The 21,568-nt window shown below is 50.6% G+C and overlaps 5 protein-coding genes across 11 annotated transcripts in view; 3 read left to right on the top strand and 2 right to left on the bottom strand.

Annotated features, from left to right (window-relative positions):
• The window catches only part of Tspear (thrombospondin type laminin G domain and EAR repeats), a 205,471-nt gene that overhangs the window by 58,465 nt on the left and 125,438 nt on the right, over positions 1–21,568 (bottom strand). The window lies entirely within an intron of this gene.
• Positions 1,856–2,536, top strand: LOC110303474 (uncharacterized). Of its 7 annotated transcripts, none has more exons than XM_021174576.2 (2): positions 1,856–1,976; positions 2,082–2,536. In XM_021174576.2, exons 1-2 carry the CDS (start codon positions 1,856–1,858, stop codon positions 2,534–2,536), a joined length of 576 nt encoding a protein of 191 aa, XP_021030235.1. The 7 variants fall into 7 exon arrangements, with proteins under 7 accessions (XP_021030235.1, XP_021030234.1, XP_085699067.1 ...); XM_021174575.2 differs by having other exon boundaries at positions 1,856–1,984; positions 2,033–2,536; XM_085842941.1 differs by having other exon boundaries at positions 1,856–1,991.
• LOC110303475 (uncharacterized) lies at positions 10,002–10,664 on the bottom strand. Its single transcript, XM_085842947.1, has 2 exons — positions 10,362–10,664; positions 10,002–10,262 (listed from the first exon to the last, which is right to left on the bottom strand). Exons 1-2 carry the CDS (start codon positions 10,662–10,664, stop codon positions 10,002–10,004), a joined length of 564 nt encoding a protein of 187 aa, XP_085699073.1.
• LOC147002679 (uncharacterized) lies at positions 13,406–14,038 on the top strand. The gene has a single exon (XM_085842952.1). The coding sequence runs from the start codon at positions 13,412–13,414 to the stop codon at positions 14,036–14,038; it is 627 nt and encodes a 208-aa protein (XP_085699078.1). The 5' UTR covers positions 13,406–13,411.
• On the top strand, positions 20,510–21,271 carry LOC110303468 (uncharacterized). Its single transcript, XM_021174564.3, has one exon. It carries the CDS (start codon positions 20,510–20,512, stop codon positions 21,269–21,271), a length of 762 nt encoding a protein of 253 aa, XP_021030223.1.

The following is a 21,568-nucleotide window of genomic DNA, read 5'->3' as shown; positions in this document are numbered from 1 at the left end:
GAGGGACCATGGCAGGGCATGCTCCACATGGTAGCTAAGTTCAGTCAACAGTGGAAACTGCCAAGACAAGGATGTATATATCTCGCCACAGGACCAAAGTGCCAAGGCTAGACCCTCATGAGCTGACTCCACTAAAACCATGAGCTAAATTAAACCTTTCCTTTCTCTCAGTTAATGACCTTGGGCATTTCATCGAAGAACCCGTGGGAAGCAAACTCACAAAGGAAAGGCTAGGTGCCCCTGCCCGCGGTGGTCACACAGAACCTGGCCTGCTTCCTGGGAGGCTCAGGAAACATGGCTCCTGCAGTAGAGCACACGGAGGATGGGGCCTTGGTTTCTAACCTGCTGGAGAGCTGCTGATCTGGGAGTGAAACAGAGTATGAGATGGAGCAGACAGAGGCTGGTCAGCCACGGACAAGGTAGGAAGAGCTCAGAGCAAGCCATGGGCCATGTGAGGCAAACAAGGGACCAAGGAAGAGACGGGAGAGGGGTGGGTTTACATTTAGACGCAGTTCATAGTTTAGCCAACAGTGTACACAGTGTACAGTGGTCAGGCAGATGGGCCGGAGGCAGATCCCACAGAACCATGGATGGTACCCAAACAGAGGATAGGGCTCTGGGGGCGGGGGCGGGGGTGGGAGGGAGTCATAAATGATGGGCAGGTGGTTCCATAGAAGCTGGCTATTTGAAATTTCCCAGAATCTCCTGGCATGTGCTAGCAACAGAAGGGGAATGGCAGCTCAGCCAGCAGAGCCTACAGGCCACACCGTGCACAAGACTGTGGTCCAACACGAGCCCCTATTTGACTGGGAGAAAGACAGGCGCCCATGAGTGATGTTGTACAAGTCAAGTAAGGCCTCTTCTCAAGAGTTAAGGTCACAGGAAGTCAGGGCTGATGGTTGTGAGGCCTTTCCTAAGCCTTGTGACACGGGTGTCAACTGCTGTATGTGGTGAAGCCAGTCCTGAGAGAAAGCAACGGCCTGCAGGAGTATCTGGGTTTGGAGACAGGCGTGGGGGTGGGGTGCTGGCCTGGTCCCAGGCAGGGGTTCCTGATGGCCTGAAGTGCGAACCCTCCAGAGATGCTGGGTATGAGTTCTTGGCCCTGCACGGGTGACTATATTTGACAGTAGAGTCTTCGTAGATGACCAAGGAATGGCAGGCCACTAGGTGGGCTACATTCCCCCAGTGTCCTTATAATAAGAAGAATGATTTGGACTCAACCTACAGGGGGAAAGCAGAGGTGAGGGACAAGCCACAGAGCCAACAATGCTGACAGTCCTGGGAGCCAGGAGGCCTGGCAGTCCCCTTGGCTCAGATCAAGCAGCACTGACACCCAAGATGAATGTCAGTCTCCATGGTGTGCGATGGTGACACCCCAGTTAGCCATACCCTTGGGGTACCTGGCTGCACACTCTGAGGAAACTGATACACCCCTGCAAGGAAATCCTAGTTTTGCTACCATGAAACCCCACTAGCCCTCACTAACCACCACAGAAGGACAGAGTCAGGACCCAGCCCAAGAGGCCCAGGGCCAGGAGTAATCCATGGCCACATGTCCCTCCATCAACATCAGTACCTCAGATGAGTCCTGCCTTCCTCCAAAACAAGCCAGGAAGGAAGCCCACGTGATCAACAAGCACACAAGATGTCCGTATGAGACTAAACACGAGGCAGGGCCCCAGCAACACGTGCAGCCACTAGGAAAATATAAACAGGAACAGGGCCAACAGCAACCAGGAAGGAGTGCTCACAGGTTGGGCCAGGGAGGAGTATAAAGGCAGCGTGTCCTACACCCTGACACACACTCACGCACATTCACTCAACACACACTCACCCTCCTCCAGCCTACCCCGCCATGGCTGCCTCCACCATGTCCGTCTGCTCTGACACTCGCACCAACTCCTCCTGGCAGGTGGATGACTGCCCAGAGAGCTGCTGTGAGCCCTGCTGCTGTGCCCCCAGCTGCTGCCAGCCAAGCTGCTGTGTCCCCAGTTGCTGTGCCCCCAGCTGCTGTGTCCCCAGCTGCTGCCAGCCCAGCTGCTGTGTCCCCAGCTGCTGCCAGCCCAGCTGCTGTGCCCCAGCCCCCTGCCTGACCCTCATCTGCACTCCAGTGAGCTATGTGTCCAGCCCCTGCTGCCAATCTTCCTGCTGCACACCCTCATGCTGCCAGCAGTCTAGCTGCCAGCCAGCTTGCTGCACATGCTCCCCATGCCAGCAGCCCTGCTGTGTACCTGTCTGCTGCACACCTGTCTGCTGCACACCTGTCTGCTGCAAGCCTGTGTGCTGCACACCCATCTGCTCTGGCTCCTCCTCCTGCTGCCAGCCCTCCTGCTGTGCTCCTGTGTGCTGCAAGCCCTGCTCCAGCCTGTCCCTGCTGTGCCGCCCTGTGTGCAGACCTGCCTGCTGTGTGCCCACTTCCTCCTGCTGTGCTTCCTCCTGCCAGCCTAGCTGCTGCCGCCCAGCCTCCTGTGTGTCCCTGCTGTGCCGCCCTGCCTGCTCCAAACAGGCCTGCTGTGGACAGAAGTCCAGCTGCTGAGGGCCTTTTCCTGGTGACAGCTGGCTTAGGTCCTGGGGCTCCTCTCAGCTTTTCTAGTTTGACTTTGACCTGGGATAGACAATCCCCCCACCCAAGATGTAGCCCCCCAACTTGTTCCTTGTGACTTGACCTCTCCTCCTGCTTCCTAGGAGGCCTGCTGATCCTCTGGGACTCTGTCTTTCCTGTCCCTTTCTTCTGGTTGCTTGCCCCCAACACCAGTCTGTCAGCAGCCCACAGCTTCAATAAACGTTTTTAACGACCTGGATCGCCTCTCGTGCTCTGGAGCATGTGGTTCAAGTAAATGTCCATCTCCTTAGCCAGAAATGTTTCTAGGAGGGAAGGACTGGGCTCAGCAATTGACAGGTGACAGTAGCCACCTCCCTGGGGTACCACAGTATGATTTAGGCTTCCTCTCCCAAAATTTCAGCCTTCTGTGACTCCTATAGGTGGCTGGTTACCCCAGGTGTGGGTAGCGGGTTCTGCAGTCCCCTATAAGCCAAGCCGCCAACTGCTCCTTTTGATCTCTCTAGAGTCACACAAATGAAGCCACACACATGGCTCCAGGCACTGTAGCCCCTGGGCCTGGGCTGCCTAGAGAGTCCTGCCTACCAGATGACTCTCCACAGCTTATACAGAGAGGAACAGGAGAGATTCGTCTGGAAATAAAAGCATTGTGGGGCTGAAGGGACACAGGACCAGGCACTGCCCAGCACCCTCCACGGGGACATGGGGACACAGGGACAGGTCTCTATAGATTGCATTAGGTCTCCACTCACAGGGCCTTGGCTATCAGCCCTCTCTAATGTGGAGAAGACATGGGCTGCACCTGGTGCACCGGTGAGTGAACAACGGGTCAAGATCTGGAAACTTCCACTCTGAGGAGCTGTGGCAGAGGTCAGGGATACGGTGATCAGCTGACCATCATCCCCAGTGAAGCAAGGATGCCAATGTCCTTGGTCCCATCCTACCCCAGACAACACTGACCGGACCTCACTGAGCCCTTCTTGTCTGCTCCCACCCCCAATCCCACCTCTCACCCCTGCCTGCATCCATCTGTCCCCAGAATCCCCCAGGGCCAGGCTTGTTCATCAGAGCCCCAGCCTTCTCTCAGCCTATTCCCTTCCTATCCACTTTGACTAAGTCCTCCCTCAGAATAATTGTTTCCACCAAGTCCTTCAACACCCCTCAAACTCCCACACTGGGTCCTGACCCACATCCCTACTCTGGGGACCCTGAAGACACGTGTCCAGACATCAAGTCTGTGCGGACAGACAACTGTTCTCTGTTCTGTTGAGTAAATGTTTCTGCTTTTCCCTGTGAGGACTGAGTCCCGACGCGCTCTCCTGAGGGGCAGCTGCCCAGGGCTCCCTCACAGCGGCGCTGTTGTCTGTCTCTGCCCACTACCTTAGCTGCTTTGCTTCAGGCAGGGTTTGAGGGTACGATCCTTCACTGGAGTGGGGTGGCGGGGAGGAGTGAAGGGCAGAGCTGTGCTCAGCTGCAGCAGCAAGGACATGAGGCTCCTGCTCACATCTTAGTGGAAGCAGAGGGAAGATAGGAAGTGAAGTCAGGTTATGACCCTCAAGTCCCACCCCTTAGAAAGCTACTTCCTCCAGGCATTTTCTATCTCCCAGAGGTTCTACAACCTCAGACACTGGAGGCCATGGGGACATCACTCCTCTAAGCCACAATCCTCACGATAGCTTAAAGTCACCTCTCCACAATGCCAGCACATGCCTATGTTGCCTTTCTGTAGTGAAAGAGCCATGTCACCTGCATTGACATGACAGTGTGGGCGCCTGTGTGGCTTTGGTGATGTGTCAGATCACGTGCTTATTTTTCTTCAAGTGGGTTGTTTGGATTTATATTATTAAAGTGCACGCTCTTCGTGATTCCTGGATGGTATACATATGATTAACATCAATACTGCAAACCTTCCCACACTTTCCTCAGTATTGAGTGGAATCCTTAATTTCAGCAAAGCTCGCATTATTCTTTGTCTTCAGTGACCTTTCTGGTAACTTAAGTCAGAACCAGACAGACTCCCTAGGCTCCTGTTGAGTTCTGAGTGTGAAATGACGCCCGACCCCAGTGCTTGTGTGTTTGAACATTGGGTGCCTGGCTGCTAGTCCTGTCTTGGGAGGTTGTGGAATGTCTGTTTCTTTACAGTGGGGAGCAGAAGAGGACTGGAAGCCTCTGTTTTCATTCTGGGGCATCTTGAGTCAACTTTTGATGGCCAGAGTCATCCCAGCTCATTTAGACACATCTCTTTGTCCTTTGAACCTCTTCAACCCATACCCTGCTGACCACATGGGTGGAATAATTCTGGATTCTAGTCCATGCCAGTTTATTTATTTATTTATTTATTTATTTATTTATTTATTTGGTGGCTTTCTGTGATCCCCTCATAAACAAAGGTCTTAGAGTCAAATAATGGAAGTTCTCTGACCCTGTTTGCCTTTCCTAGGTTTGGTTTGCAGCTCAGACATTTTAGAACCAGCCCATCAAATTTAACAGCAAAATCCTGCTAGGATTTGAACCCAGATTTCATTAAACCCATAGATCTGTTAGGAAGGACCAGATGTCTATGAACATGGTACACCTCTCTAGTCAATCATCTGGGATTTCTTTAACCTCTTCCAGAAATACTTTGTATCTTACACATATTTTCAGTACATCTATTATTTACTTTGTAAAATGCTTTAGTTGGTTACTTGTTTATTTATCTCCAACTCGTAAATTTGTATTTATTTTTATGTTTGTTTGTTTGTTAATTCATTGATACAGGATATCACTATATATTCCTGGCTATTCTGAAGATGGCTATGTAGACAAGGCTGTCCTTGAATTCATAGAGATCTGCCTATGCGTCCTGATGGTGAGATTAAAGGTGTGCACCATGGTGCCCCTCTGTTGCCTAAGTGTGATTGCAACTGTAGAAATACAGTTTATCGGGCTGGAGAGATGGCCCAGCAGTTAAGAGCACTGACTGCTCTTCCAAAGGTCCAGAGTTCAAATCCCAGCAACCACATGGTGGTTCACAACCATCCATAATGAGATCTGATGCCCTCTTCTGGGGTGTCTGAAGACAGCTACAGTGTACTTACAAATAATACATAAATAAATAAATAAATAAATAAATAAATAAATAAATAAATAGATCTTAAAAAAAAAAGAAAAGAAAAGAAATGCAGTTTATCTCCTGATGTGAGGTGGGTGTGAGGCATGTCTCATCCTTGTGTTCTCAGGCATCATGAGATTGGCACTATTTCCCCCATAAAGGCCAAGAATCTTATTGTGATTCCACCTGGAATCAGTGGTTTCTTTGTGTCTTAGTTAGGGTTTTACTGCTGTGAACAGACACCATGACCAAGGCAACTCTCATAAGGACAACTTTTAGTTGGGACTGGCTTACAGGTTCAGAGGTTCAGTTTATTGTCATCAGGGCAGGAGCATGGTAGCATGCAGACAGGCATGGTGCATGAAGAGATGAGAGTTCTACATCTTCATCTGAAGGTTGCTAGTGGAAGACTAGCTTCCAGGCCGCTAAGACAAGGGTCTTAAAGCCCAGGGTCCACAATGGAACACCTACTCCAACAGGGCCACACCTACTCCCACAAGGCCACACCCACTCCAACAAGGCCACACCTCCCAATAGTGCCACTCCCTGGGTGAACCATATTAAAACCATGACACTTTTTTTTTTGGTTTTTTTCGAGACAGGGTTTCTCTGTGTAGCCCTGGCTGTCCTGGCACTCACTTTGTAGACCAGGCTGGCCTCGAACTCAGAAATCCGCCTGCCTCTGCCTCCCGAGTGCTGGGACTAAAGGCGTGCGCCACCACGCCCGGCTACCATGACACTTTGTAATGTGTTTTTAGTTAAGACTTTAATCTCTTCCCAAGGTTGCTCTGGTCTTTTGCTCTGCCTTGTGTTAGTTTTATAGTCTCTGCCTCTCCAGTGACTTGTTTGTTTCCTTTGCACTGCTGAGTGTATCAGCACAAGGCCATTGCCTGCTGTGTTGCCCCTTTGGGGTGGCGACCTTTCAATTCCCAACATGGTCGTTTTCTTTCTTCTTTTTCTTGACCAGTATAGCTAGCTTGAAAGGCTCATTTTGTCATCTCAGAATGTAAGACCCTTGGCTGCTCCTCTCGGAGCTTCCCGCCTCGCTGCTCCGGCCTTCATTCGGATGGTTCCTGGGGCTTAGCTTGTACTGGACCTCTAGCTTTGAGTAGGAGCGCAGGTGCTGGGTCTCCCTTGTTTACTGAGAATCCCAGAGCCCCTCTCTTGAATGCAGGGTGTGCTTTCATTTTTGTTTTGCTCTAAATACATCCTAATTCTGTGGCGATTTTATCTTTGGCTCATGGGATACTTTTACACCTTCTCTCTAATTCCCACACACATGCAGTCTTCAGTTCTCCTATGGGTGTCTCCCTGTTCTGCCGAGACCTAGACACAGATTGGGTTGTACTTCTAGGGATGGGCCAGGGCTCACAGGACTGAGGATGAGGCTTCGTGTATGTTCATAGCTGCTTAGATTAAACAAAGCTTTCCACTGTTGGATGGGACATTGCTTAAATGTCAGTTGGCAGGTGGGTGTCTGGAAATACTTCAAGGTTTCTGTGTGCTGGTCTATTTTATTTCAGATTTGGAAAACTGTTTCTTTCTTTCTCTCTCTCTCTCTCTCTCTCTCTCTCTCTCTCTCTCTCTCTCCCTCCCTCCCTCCGTCCCTCCCTCCCTCTCTCCCTCCCTCCCTCTCCCTTCGTCTGTGATACACTGTCACTCTGTCACTGTCTTCAGACACACCAGAAGAAGACATCAGATCCCATTACAGATGTTTGTAAGCCACCATATGGTTGCTGGGAATTGAACTCAGGACCTCTGGAATAGCAGTCATTTGCTCTTAACAGCTGAGCCATCTCTCCAGCCCCAGTATTTTTTCTTTACTAATCTTTCTGGGCAGGCCTTTCCTTCTTATACTCCGGCTTTACACGTCAGACTATGATAACATGCTTGAGACTCCTCCTCTTCCCGTGACTTCCGCTCTACCTGAGACCCAGGCTCTGCCTGTGTCTCCAGCCCACCACTGCTCAGGCTTGCCCTGTGCAGCCAGCATCGCCCCAGAAGGAAGCCTGACAGCAGATCCAGGGCAAACACAAGATGCACCAGCCCCAGCCTCAGAACTCTGAGGTCCTAGAGAAACATCACCAGCTCTGTCCACACAGACCTGCAAAGGATATTCAAATCCTGATTAGAGCCCCTTGCTGGAGCTCATTGGATTATCATGTGGGGCAGTCTCCTGACTGGGTCTCCAGTCCTGCTGCTGAGCTCTGTTCAGCAAGTGACTCTCACTGAGAAAATGGGATGAGTCTATTGTCTTATCTGTTAGATAGTTGTATTGAATAAAATAAGAGCCAGGTAAGTGTTTGACTTGATGACTGACCTACAGGTCTGGATGAGGCTCAGTCAGGGCAGGGCAGTGTGACATCCCTCATTGGGTGGTGCAGCAATGGGGAGTCCCCAGGCCAGTGCCTCTGCCCCCAGCCTATGTCTGGTAGCCATCACAGTCATATGGGGGCAGGGGTGAGAAATGACCTCAGGACATGGCAGGGTAGAAGGGAAGATAGATATGGCCTCACTGAATGAGGTGGCTTTCCATCAATATAAACAATATTTGAGATCACTGGTTTCTTTAGGTTCATGGTTGCGGAGGTGTCAGTCCATGGTGGGCTAACTGGTGGCTTTGGGCCTGTGGACAGGATGCTTGTCATGACAAGAACAGGAAGTGGAGAAGACAATTAACTTTATGTTTGGAAGGAAAGAGATGGAACCACTGCCATCCAGCCACATTGTCTGTCTTAGTTAGGGATTTTGCTGCTGTGAACAGACACCATGACCAAGGCAACTCTCATAAGGACACCATTAAATTGGGGCTGGCTTACAGGTTCAGTGGTTCAATCCATTATCATGAAGGAGGGAACATGGCAGCATCCAGGCAGGCATGGTACATGCTGAGAGTTCTACATCTTCATCTGAAGGCTGCTAGCAGAATACTGGCTTCCAGGCAGCTAGAGTAAGAGTCTTAAAGCCCACGCCACAGTGACACACCTACTCCAACAATATTAATTAATATTAATACTATTAATAGTGCCACTCCTGGGCCAAACAAATTCAAACCATGATACTATGTCAAAGACCTTGAATGGTTACACATCCCTACCCAAGCCGTCTCTACAGACTCTGCCACCTCCCAGGGTGCAGGCAGAGCACAGGCCTCTAGGGACCTCAGCCCATGCCAGGCAATGTCCCCTGTGCTGCTGCCAACTGTCCGGGAATCTAGACAGTAGCCTCCATTGAATAAAGAACTAAAGAGAAAGTTTCACTCAGTGTGAAACTTTTCATACTCTCAGGCCTCAGGCCGCCCCCAATGGCTACACAAGGATGTGACATATCAGGGTGGGGCAGGGTTGCTCGTGTCTACACTGACCTCTTCCTGCTTATGTGGACTTCAACAGTTGTATTAGCACCCGGACTGGGGTGGTATTCTTTTCCCACAGTCAGGGCAGGCCAAAGCGTTTCCCATAGACTGGGATCAGGAGCTGTTTTAATCCTGGTCCCAGGCACTGTGAGCCACATGCTGAGCTTGTGACTAGTACCAGGCACATGAACACCTGCTGCCAAGACACCTGCCTATCCTAGAACAAGAACTTGAAATAGGAGCATCACTTCCTGCCTTCACCCTCTGCAAGCTGAGTTCACCTGATGGTTGCTGGAGTAGAGTCAGGACCATCCCAGGATGCCAACACGGTCTCATCCAAAACAAGATTCTAGGATGGTAAAGACATCATAGACTTCCCAGTGTGCCTGACCTGTGTGCCCAGCCAGTGTGTTTGCCCTTCAGTTACAGCCCAAATCCTCCCACACATTGAAGGTCTCTGCATTTAGACCCAAGGGCAGGGAGAGGTCTGCTCACAGACACATGCCAGACCTGATTCCAGGTGCTAGCACACACTCTCACACTGCTAAACATGGGACAGTGGCAGACCACAGGGGAGCTGAGGCAGCACTTGGCAGGCACCTGAAGTGTCACCTGAGCTGCTGTGGGAAGCAGGGAGCACGGAAGGGCCTGCTCAGGTTTGATTGGCATTATGTAGAGGAGGCACAGTCACCAAGCGTGATGACAGGGGGCGCTGTTTCCTGAATGAGCACAAATTGCCTCCAAAGGACAGCGGATTGCTGTGCAAAGGGGGAATTATGAGATACCAGTGAGGACCATGAGAGTCTACATAGGTTCAGTCTGCATCTTTATTGCTCAGAAGGCACACGTGTATTCATAGGAGGGATGGTCACAACGAGGTGAGATCGTTTGACCTGGAGAGGCAGGGGCAGAGGAGAGCACTGCCATGGTCACCCATAATGGGTACATTCTTCTGTGATCTCTGGCTCTCCAGCATTCATCCGGGGATAGACTCAGCAGCTGGACTTCTGTCCACAGCAGGCCTGTCTGCAGCAAGCAGGACGGCATAGCAGGGACACAGAGGAGTTTGGGCCACAGCAGCTGGGTTGGCAGGAGGAGGCACAGCAGGAGGAGGTGGGCACACAGCAGGCAGGTCTGCACACTGGGCGACACAGCAGGGACAGGCTGGAGCAGGGCTTGCAGCAGACTGGAGCACAGCAGGAGGGCTGGCAGCAGGAGGAGGAACCAGAGCAGATGGGTGTGCAGCAGACAGGCTTGCAGCAGACAGGCACACAGCAGGGGGATTGACAGCATGAGGACTGGCAGCTAGACTGCTGGCAGCATGATCCAGAGCAGATGGGTGTGCAGCAGACAGGCTTGCAGCAAAGGGTCACACAGCAGGATGGCTGGCATGGGGAGCAGGTGCAGCAAGCTGGCTGGCAGCTAGACTGCTGGCAGCATGAGGGTGTGCAGCAGGAAGATTGGCAGCAGGGGCTGGACACACAGCTCACTGGGGTGCAGAGGAGGGTCAGGCAGGGGGCTGGGGCACAGCAGCTGGGCTGGCAGCAGCTGGGGGCACAGCAGCAGGGCTCACAGCAGCTCTCTGGGCAGTCATCCACCTGCCAGGAGGAGTTGGTGCGAGCATCAGAGCAGACGGACATGGTGGAGGCGGCCATGGCGGGGTTGGCGGGAGAAGGGTGAGTGTGTGTTGAGTGAATGTGTGTGAGTGTGTGTGTACGTGAGGTGCTGAGCCCTTGGCTTTTATTCTCCTCCCTGGCTGTCCCCTTCCTTGTTTGGTGATGCAGCAGTCTCATTAACACTATTCCTTGTTTAGCTGACAACTGTCTTTTACCTTGTAAACATGTTGAGTATATGCATATCTGTTGGTCTTCCTCACCTTTGGGTGGCCCCACCCTGAGCTGGACAAGATGCGTCTTTGCAAACAGGAACCTTAGAGGCTGTGTGTTAAATATCCCACATCTTCACTCCCAAGGACAACACCAGAGATAGCCATGGGTTGTCCCACCACAGGGGACCTCTGAGTCTTGTTTCTAGAATCAGTTCTCAGTGCAGAACGCCTCTGAGGCTCAGCATGCAGTGTATACAAAGGCAAAAGTGATGTTGCCCAGTGACTGTGACAGATTGCCTCAGACCCTGCCCCTGGGCTCATGTGCAGATTTATAGTGTGGTGGGCCATGCCCCGTAGCAAGGGTCAGCACTGCAGCAGCTGCCCCAGGGATGCTGATGTCTTGGGAGAGCTCCCCCTGTTGTAGAAGAAGCTGCACCTCACAATCTGTGCATAGTTAGGGTTGCCTGAGGAAGATGAGGATCCACAGCTGAAGAAAAACTGAGGCACTCGGTCTTAAATGTCTCAATAGCGATGTGAGCAGGAAAGAGATCTGCTCAAAGGGACCATCAGGGCTTGGCTCAGCTTTGTTCTTTACAGGGTTACATGAAAGGAACTTCTTGAATTAAGCTAAAGAACGTGGTAGATCAACAGTTTGTGTTGTTGAACTCTGTACGTGTAGAGACAAGTTTATGCGTACACATACATATTATATGCACATAGAGGATAGATAGATAAAATGGATGGATGGATGGATGAATGGATGGATGGATGGATGGATAGATGGGTGGGTCGATGGATGGAGGGATGCGTAGGTGGATGGGTGGATAGATGAATAGATGGATAGATGGATGGAAGTGGGAATACATAGGCGAATGGATAGATGGATAGATAGGTAGATGGATAGATGGTCAGACGGATAGACATGTGGCTGGATGGAGGGATGGATGAATGGAGAGATGGATGAGCAGTAGATGTGTGGATGAGCAGGTGGTTGGATGGATGACAGGCAAAAAGTCAGTCCTCACCATTTGTGGATTCTGATTTTTACTTTCTAACATTGATCTGCATCCCCAAATCTACTTGTGATCTTTCTGTGGCCATCTATGGATATGCACTGAGCAAGGAACCCTGAGTCACATGTCCTCAACTGGGTGGGAGAATGTAATAATAAGGCTCTGCCTTCTGGTTTTGACTCCTCCCGAAAACAAGCCTAATCAGGGTCACCTTGGCACCACGTTTTCAGGGGCTGTGATGTCATTGTGCCAGGGAATGCCCATGACCAATGCTGACGCCCCAAGTGCACCTCACAGACAGTCTTCAAGCTCAGGCCTAGCTCTGCTGCTGGTGTGGCCTATGGTAATGAGTCTTCCACGTGGATGGCTCAAGGACCATTGGACAGAAGCACATCGGACAAGCTCCTGTGTTGCACATGCAATGACCAGAGAGGCTCATGGGAAATGGATCCCGTGTGAATCCCAGCAGCAACTGGTCAGCTAAATCACTGCCCATGGCTGCCAGGTGACAACCACTAGGATGTGGAGAATGGGCTCTGAATATGTGCATTGCACATGTGTGTGCATACATGTGCATGCGTGTGCATACATGTAGTGAGACACTGGTCAGCACTGGCTTCAGATGAAGACTAACCTCCTGATGCCTCTTCTGCACTGAGCTCTGTGTGATATGAGACTCATAAAGCAGTGGCTATAGATACTCATCCCAGCGCTTGAGAGGCAAGGCTGGGTGATGTGGCTGCAGAGCACTGATCAGTGAGACAAGAGAATTCTGTGGGTTCCTGGCCCATGCTATGCTCCCGTGGTTTCAACAGAGCATGCACTTTATGCTTCTTGGGGTTAGAACCCGAGAGACTTGTTTTCAGGATGAGTCAAAACAGCTGGAAACCGATAACCTTCTTGAGCAGGGAGGGGCCAAGCTCACCATCCTGCAGCCCTAACGAAGGACAGAGTAGACGGCAGGCACGGAGCAGAGTGGATGGAGTCATAGCACAATACAGAGAGGTGTAGGAGCTGAGGAGTCACTGTAGGGGTGGTAGTTACAGACCAGTGCCTGCACCCTCAACTCAATGGCTGTAGATGGGTCATTGACTGCCTCTGGCCTCCAGACACTGTCACAAAGTGATAACTGTCTTTATGCAGAGCTGGACTCAGGGAGGGGTACTAGGCGAGGACAGTGCTCCCCTGGCACTGATTCTTGCAGAGGGAGCAAGGATCCTGGCAGCCAGCCATGGCTGGATGACATCTCTGCAGCCGTAGGATGGCTGGGACAAGTCCCACGTATGATATCCCAACCTCACTGCTCACAGAGCCTCACCTATAGCCACTGCTCCATCACTGTTTCCGGCCGGAGACACAGGCAGGAAACAGACCTGACAACAACATCCCAGGCAAACAAACACCCTGATGATGGCCACAGGGTTCACCAACAAGGAAGGGAGGACAAGCCAACAACAGCACAGGGGGATAAAAGCCGATGGCGCAGCCCCTCACACACTCACACTCACGCACTCACTCACGCACTCTACTCCAACCTAGGACTGCCACGGCCGCCTCCACCATGTCTGTCTGCTCTGACGCTCGCACCAACTCCTCCTGGCAGGTGGATGACTGCCCAGAGAGCTGCTGTGAGCCCTGCTGCTGTGCCCCCAGCTGCTGCCAGCCCAGCTGCTGTGCCCCAGCCCCCTGCCTGACCCTTGTCTGCACCCCAGTGAGCTGTGTGTCCAGCCCCTGCTGCCAGTCTTCCTGCTGCACACCCTCATGCTGCCAGCAGTCTAGCTGCCAGCCAGCTTGCTGCACCTGCTCCCCATGCCAGCCATCCTGCTGTGTGACCCTTTGCTGCAAGCCTGTCTGCTGCACACCCATCTGCTCTGGATCATGCTGCCAGCAGTCTAGCTGCCAGTCCTCATGCTGTCAATCTCCCTGCTGTGTGCCTGTCTGCTGCAAGCCTGTCTGCTGCACACCCATCTGCTCTGGCTCCTCCTCCTGCTGCCAGCCCTCCTGCTGTGCTCCTGTGTGCTGCAAGCCCTGCTCCAGCCTGTCCCTGCTGTGTCGCCCAGTGTGCAGACCTGCCTGCTGTGTGCCCACCTCCTCCTGCTGTGCCTCCTCCTGCCAACCCAGCTGCTGTCGCCCAGCATCCTGTGTGTCCCTGCTGTGCCGCCCTGCCTGCTCCTGCAGCACTTGCTGAGGCCTCTCCTTGGGCTAGAAATCCAGCTGCTGAGTGGATGCTGTTGTCACCCGGGAGCTTGTGAGCTCCTTCTCACTTGACCCCCTGGCTTCTCTGCTAATAGCCAGAAATTGTCTACCTTGCTTCTCCAGGGTCTTGCAGGCCCCTTGACTGTCACTTGCTCACCCCTCCCTCACTTGGAAAGAAGCCCCAGCTCTTGACTCGTGAATATCCTAGTAGGGCTCTTAGTGGCCCTGCTGCTATGGGGAGCATGGCCCTCTATCACCCAGCTCTGTGTGTTCCAAAGCAGATGCTTTCTGAAGTTGGACTCTCAGCCACCTTCCTGGGTCTGTGACAGGGCTTGACTGTTCTGGCTTCTCAGCCTCTCACCCCTGTCCCGTTCAGCTGCACCCGTCAAATTACAATAAACTCTTGACAAACTTAACCAAGCTTGTCTCGCTGCTCATATTAACAATGCTTGAGTTCCCTCCTGTGGCTGCTCACAAGGGCACTGAGCCTTCCACGGTGTATCCCCTTCCACGGCGTCAGGAGCAGGCCTTCCTTGTCTGCAGTTATGTCCAAGGGATACAATTGTGTTCAGGGACACAGGGGTATGGTTCTGACAGTCGCACCTATTCTGGGAGTGGCTTTGGCTACCCTCACTCCCTTTAATGTCCCCATCCTGGTAGGTGACATAATGGGAGATGTTCTCTGTAGAGAACTTGGATCTTGGCGGTTCCTACCATACTGTCTCCCTGGGTTATGACCTTTATAAAAACAGCATGGCTGGATACCTGCTCTCCTGAGGGATTGTGGGATTTTGCTGTATGATAGGAGTGTTTGATGACCAGGTCACAGAAACTCTAGTCAAAAGTCTAAAAGTACCCTCTGATAGGTGTGCTTGGGTCATCTATCTTTGTTTGTGGGTGGGGCACATCCCCTGGAGAGTCCTAGTTCTCTTCTTTCCAGGACTTGGCCCAAAGCTCCTTTTCTTGGCTGAAGGCACCATCTCTAGCCTGCACCCATGGCCTGATCCATCCTGTTGCAGTTAGAGCCACACAGTGGTATCTTGACACTAAATTGATGGCAATAATCTGCCACCTTCAAACCACAGCTCCTTAGAGCCCTTCTATTCTTTGCTATAGCACCATAGAGTTCCTCCTATAAAAGAGGAGGAAGAGGACATGCCCTAGAAAGAGACCCTGGGTCCAGAAGGGGTCTCACAGTCTCAAGCCCCTGACACATCCGTCCTGGGATCTACTGGTGATGGTTCCCTTCACAAAGAGTATGTGACTGACAAAGGACCCAAATTCTGAATTGACAGTGAAACAAAAATAAATGAACCAGCAAGATGGCCGTGAGTATTTATAGAGATGCCTTGTGACCAAAGGTCACACAAGTTGGCCATTCCCACCCATGACAAAAAGACATAAAGGAAGAAGAGACAGCTGGTACCCTCAAGGTGGAAAGCAGCCATGGCCAGCTGTCATCGCAGCCACAGAGGCCAGTCATCGTGGGGCCAAAGCACACAGATTGATAGAGAGAGACTCCCCTCCCCACTGACACCTGCAGGGAGGGTGATGGCCATTGCAGTTCTAAAATCTAAAATGTGTCTATGAGAACACTCAGGGATAAGCAAGAGGGTGCTACACAGAGGCTCCCTCGAGAGCCGAGGAACTATGGTTCCCAGGAAGCCGGGCAGATCAGCAAGTGCTGAGATGCGCCATCCGGCCTGTGAGGCTCATGCGTGCTTGGTGTATTATGTTCTGTATCGTCTGCGGCTGAAAATGTATAATAAAGTACTAAGAAGAAAGGCATTGCAACACCACTCTCCTGAACCACAGTTAATAAAACAAACCCATAACCATAAAAAAGAAAGTCACCATTGGGAAATACAAAGGCATTCTCTCCAGCAAACTCAAAAAGTGGGAGAGAGAGGCAGGACTCCGAACAAAATCAAATCCTTAGGCAATATAAACGAACAAGATTGAAAGTAACTACGACTTCGACCCACGAAATCACAGGAGCTTCCAAAAATGAATTTTTTTTTTTTTTTTGGTTTTTCGAGGCAGGGTTTCTCTGTGTAGCCTTGGCTGTCCTGGAACTCACTTTGTAGACCAGGCTGGCCTCGAACTCAGAAATCCGCCTGCCTCTGCCTCCCGAGTGCTGGGATTAAAGGCGTGCGCCACCACGCCCGGCTAAAAATGAATTTTTATAAAGGGAAATTTTAAATTTTACAAGACAACTGGGCAGGTCCAGACATTAATGAAGTACTGAGTTTGCTCTCCTGAAGCCCAGAGTTTTTAAATAGCTGGGTGAGGCAGTGTGCCCTGTGTTGGGAAGGCAGAGGCAGGAGGGTCCCTGGGGCTCCCTGGCCAGCTAGTCTGTTGGAATCAGTGAGCTCTGGATTCAGGGGAAGATCCTATTTCAAAAAGGGCAGGTGGGAATGGTGAAAGCAAACACCGATGTCATTCTCTGGCCTCTACACTCACACACAAAATAAACAGACAAATAACTAAGGAAGGAACTGGAGATGTAAATAAAACCAATCAATTGTTTATAAAAAGACAATGAAAGTTCAAACACTGGCAAATCCAGACCAGAGAAGTGATGACAATGATGAATCGTGATAAAATAAATAATAGAAGTATGTGATATAAATATTTAAATGATATTACAATATACTGACTTCTAGGGAAAGGAGGTGGCTTAAGCACAGCCTCCACATGACCGTGAGTGACAGGAGCGGACAGATTAGGGAGAACGAAGGCAAAAGTCCAATGTTCAACTCTGTGACCAGCAAACCCTTCTAGGAAGAGGGAGATAAAAGGCCCGACAGTATTTAAACCAAACAGGAAACACCAAACAAAATCAGTAAGAGCCACTTTCCAGGGACCCTGAATGTAAATGACCTCAGGTTTCTAATTAAAGACCCAGACCAGTAGGTTACATCAGATGCCCAAGCTGATGGTTGTCGTCTAGAAACAGCTTTGGGGCCAATGAACTGGCTCAGTGGGTAAAGGAGCTTGCCACTAAGACTGACAGCCTGAGTTTGATATTTGGGAACCAACTTCTGCAAACTCTCCTCTGACCTACACACAGACACAGACACAGACACACACACACACACACACACACACACACACACATACACAGTAAATAAATAAATGTAAATAAATGTAAGAATATATGTCTTGATATACCAATACTCTGGTTTCTTTCTTTTTTTTTTTAAGAATTTGTTTATTATATGTAAGTACATTGTAGCTGTCTTTAGACACCAGAAGAGGGTGTCATATGTCACTACGGATGGTTGTGAGCCACCATGTGGATGCTGGGATTTGAACTCAGGACCTCCTGAAGAGCAGTCAGTGCTCTTATCTGCTGAGCCATCTCACCAGCCCCAATATTCTGGTTTCTATTGCTCTGATAAATACTCTGATACAAAGCAACTTATGGGAAGAAGAGATTTATTTCGTCTAAATTTTCAGGTTCATCATTATAGGTAAATCAAGGCAGGAACTTCAAGTATTATATCCCTAGTCAAGAAAACACACACACACACACACACACACACACACACACACACAAGGAGGAAGAGAGGGATGCAGGGAGGAAGGGGGAAAGGAGGGAGGGAGGGAGGGAGGGAGGGAGGGAGGGAGGGAGGGAGGGAGGGAGGGAGGGAGAAAGAGAATATAAACACATAAATCCTTGCTTGCTTTCTTCTCTTTCATGTGATTCAAGGCTGCCCTGCCTAAGGAATGGTGCCACCCACAATGGGCTGGTTCTTCATACATCTACTAATGATCAAGACAACTCTCACAGACAACGTCACAGGCCAATCTGATCATTAAGAATCTCTTCCCTGGGGCTGGAGAGATGGCACAGCGGGTAAGAACACCAACTGCTCTTCCAGAGGTCCTGAGTTCAATTTCCAGCAATCACATGGTGGCTCACAACCATCTGTAATGGGATCTTATGCCCTCTTCTGGTGTGTCTGAGGAGACCAATGGTGTATTCAAATACATAAAATAAATAAATAAATCTTAAAAAAAAAAAGGCTGGGCGTGGTGGCACATACCTTTAATCCCAGCACTTGGGAGGCAGAGGCAGGCCTGGTCTACAGAGTTCCAGGACAGCCAGGGCTACACAGAGAAACCCTGTTTCGAAAAACAAAACAAAACAAAACAAAACAAAACAAAACAAAACCCCTCTTCCCTGGTGATCCTAGGTTGTGTCAAGTTAATACTTAAAACTAACCAGCGCAACTCAGTTAAAAAATAAATACAACAGCAAACATTACTGTACATAAAGAGTTACAGGTGTCCAGATACGTGGATGTGATCACTGCTCAATTCTCTCCAACTGATGATCCTTGAGACAAAATATGAGAAAAGAAAATTCACAGCTAAAATGCACCACGGAGGAAATGGCCTTAACAGACACCTGCAGAGTGTTCTACCTGACAGCCATGACGTGGACATTCATCTCACACCCCATAGAACTTTCTCAAAAAAGGATCACATTTTATATCACAAACCATGACCTAAAAATACCAACGACTCAAAGCATGTCTTGCAGATCATAACACAATAAAAGTAGGAGCCAATACCAAGAAAAATCAATTTTTTCTACATACTTTTTAATGGTCACTAAAGACACCAGTGAGGAAACTTAAAAATTCCTATAATCAGATAAAAGTGAAAATACAATTTATCAGAACCATCAGGATACAGGAAATGTGGTTCTGAGAGGGAAGTGGACATCTGTCAGTGCTCACTGACAAAGAGGAGGAGCCTGGAGAGGTAGCTCAGTGTGTAAGAGCATTTGACACCCTTGCGGGGGACCTGGGAGAGGTTCCTAGCACCCACACAGCAGTTCACGACAGTCTATAACTCCAGTCCTAGGATACACCCTCTTCTGACCTCCTCAGGCACCAGGCATACACGTGATACACAGATACATGTGGGTAAAACACGCACGCACAGCTATAGTTCTCAACAAAATATCTCTAACACAAAATCAAAAGATGCCAGGGCTGAGGGAGGGTCAGTCAGGGTTGAGGGGAGGGTCAAACCAGACTGGCCTGTGAATTCAGAGTATTAGAAGTGATGTTTACAAGAAATAACACAGTCAGTGACTGGAGGTGTTTGTCCTCTGAGCTTGGGACAACTTAGGGGACAGTCTAGGAAGGTATGATGACTGGAGTAAAGGAAAACAAACACAAACAGAAATGATCAGCCCCAAGAGGGAAAAAGCAAACTGAAATGCACATGAGTGCAGAGATTAAACCTGCCCACCTGACACGGAAACACTCAGGAAAGAGAATACTGAAATGGCTAGGAAATAAAGTATCACTAAATAATAAATGGCTGGTGTCCTGATGTACTGGGTTGGCCTGATGCTGTCTGTATGCTGATGTTAATACTGGCTCCTCAACAGGGGTTGTTCCCTGACAAGCAGACCATCACGTACTCAGGTGACATCACGTGAACCTTCTCCCCCATTTAACTGGTCAATAAAAAGCTAGAGCTGGTGACTGGGCATTGGAGGGGAAAGGTGGGGCTGGAGGCTCTAGCTTGAAGGTCAGGTAGAAGGAGAGGAAAAACATGCAGCAGAGAGGGGGAGAGAATGAGGAGGAGGAGGAGGAGAAGCTGAGATGGACCAGAACCTCGTGACCGGGAGAGACCACAAATGGCAAAGGGTCTTACAGCTGAGGAATAAGTTAGTACAATGTTAGATCTGCCCAACCTAGGCATATGGCTTATAATTATAATAACTGGATTGTGTGTGTGTGTTTTATAGGGGCTTCTTAGGGTTGGAAATTCCAGCAATACCCTGATTTAAGAAAAAGGGAGGCAGCAGTACTGCCTCCAGAATGGGGGAGGGTGAGAGAGCAGAATGTTATCTTCCACAGTAGGGAATTGAGTCATAGCTAAAGACAAAAACTAAACCAACCAACTAACCAACCAACCAAAACACAACAACCACAGAGTAGCATGTTATTGAAATAAGTTGTGGTGCAACAAAAGCCTGTGGGGTGGAGGGAGGGACTGCTGAATCTGTGGGACAGAGGAAAAAGGACCCACTGCAGGCTGGAGATAAGGGTGGTCACTGTCTGCAGGAACAGAGGGGCCTGTGGCATGGAAGGGCATGACAATGGGCCATGGGAACCATGTCTGATGGAGTCTATCTTCCTAAGGACAGTGTGAGAGGCAGCAGGAGAAGTTCACAGGCCCCAGCTTCACCCAATCAAGGTGTCACATGGTCACTCTCAGCATAAGGATGTGCCTGGTCCCTGCTGTGACCCACGCTCCCAGTCATAAACTGGCTTGTGTTGTCTGCGAACAAGACAATCAACAAGGAAAGGAAAGATGGTCTCGGCTCATGAGGAAGCATACACAAGAGGCACATAAAAACCCCAGGGCCGGGCGCCTCACACACACAACACACTCACGCTCACGCAGACACTCCTCCCGGTCCAACCCCGCCATGACCGACACCTGCTGCACAAGGACCTGCGTGATTGCTGCATCCACCACATCTGTCTGCTCCAGTAATTTGAGTTGTGGCAACCGAATATGCTCTCCCAGCACCTGCCTAGGTGCTTCATGGAAGGCAGACAATTGTCAGGAGAGCTACTGTGAGCCCCCATGCTGTGCCCCCAGCTGCTGCCAGTCCAGCTGCTGCCAGCCAAGCTGCTGTGTCCCCAGCTGCTGTGCCCCAGCCCCCTGCCTGACCCTTGTCTGCACCCCAGTGAGCTGTGTGTCCAGCCCCTGCTGCCAATCTTCCTGCTGCACACCCTCATGCTGCCAGCAGTCTAGCTGCCAGCCAGCTTGCTGCACCTGCTCCCCATGTCAGCAGCCCTGCTGTGTGACCCTTTGCTGCAAGCCTGTCTGCTGCACACCCATCTGCTCTGGATCATGCTGCCAGCAGTCTAGCTGCCAATCCTCATGCTGTCAATCCCCCTGCTGTGTGCCTGTCTGCTGCAAGCCTGTCTGCTGCACACCCATCTGCTCTGGCTCCTCCTCCTGCTGCCAGCCCTCCTGCTGTGCTCCTGTGTGCTGCAAACCCTGCTCCAGCCTGTCCCTGCTGTGTCGCCCTGTGTGCAGACCTGCCTGCTGTGTGCCCACCTCCTCCTGCTGTGTCTCCTCCTGCCAGCCCAGCTGCTGTGGCCCAACCTCCAGTGTGTCCCTGCTGTGCCGCCCTGCCTGCTCCAAACAGGCCTGCTGTGGACAGAAGTCCACCTGCTAAGCTGGCTCAGGTCCCTCCCAGTGGTCCCTCTGAGCTTCTCCAGTCTGACCCTGACCTGATATAGATGGTCTCCCCAAAAGAGGAAAACCATATGTCCCCTGTGCTGACTGGCTACCCCTCCTATCTCCCAGTAGTCACTGGTCCACTGTTGTCCCCTGTCCCAGGACTGTTATGGGACACTTGCCTTGCTATCAGCAGCTACAATAAATCCACAGCCACAGAACACCCTTCTGTATTGTTATTGTTCATATCTGTGATGAAATACCTAACACAGGCAACCAAAAGAAAAGAAAAAAA

Source organism: Mus caroli, unplaced genomic scaffold (genome assembly GCF_978045245.1).
Source record: "Mus caroli unplaced genomic scaffold, Mus_caroli_1 scaffold_9, whole genome shotgun sequence".
Classification (NCBI taxonomy): domain Eukaryota; kingdom Metazoa; phylum Chordata; class Mammalia; order Rodentia; family Muridae; genus Mus; species Mus caroli.
Note: the sequence above shows the minus strand (reverse complement) of the source record. Positions and strands in the feature narration are given on the sequence as shown.

What these genes read in the sequence shown, in the direction of transcription:
- LOC110303474 (XM_021174574.2), top strand. Translation starts at nt 1,856, where the DNA reads ATGGCTGCCTCCACCATGTCCGTCTGCTCTGACACTCGCACCAACTCC.
- LOC110303475 (XM_085842947.1), bottom strand. Translation starts at nt 10,664, where the DNA reads ATGGCCGCCTCCACCATGTCCGTCTGCTCTGATGCTCGCACCAACTCC. An exon ending in TGACCCTTTGCTGCAAGCCT is followed by an intron (nt 10,263 to 10,361) that starts GTCTGCTGCACA and finishes GTCTGCTGCAAG; the next exon opens with CCTGTCTGCTGCACACCCAT.
- LOC147002679 (XM_085842952.1), top strand. Translation starts at nt 13,412, where the DNA reads ATGTCTGTCTGCTCTGACGCTCGCACCAACTCCTCCTGGCAGGTGGAT.
- LOC110303468 (XM_021174564.3), top strand. Translation starts at nt 20,510, where the DNA reads ATGACCGACACCTGCTGCACAAGGACCTGCGTGATTGCTGCATCCACC.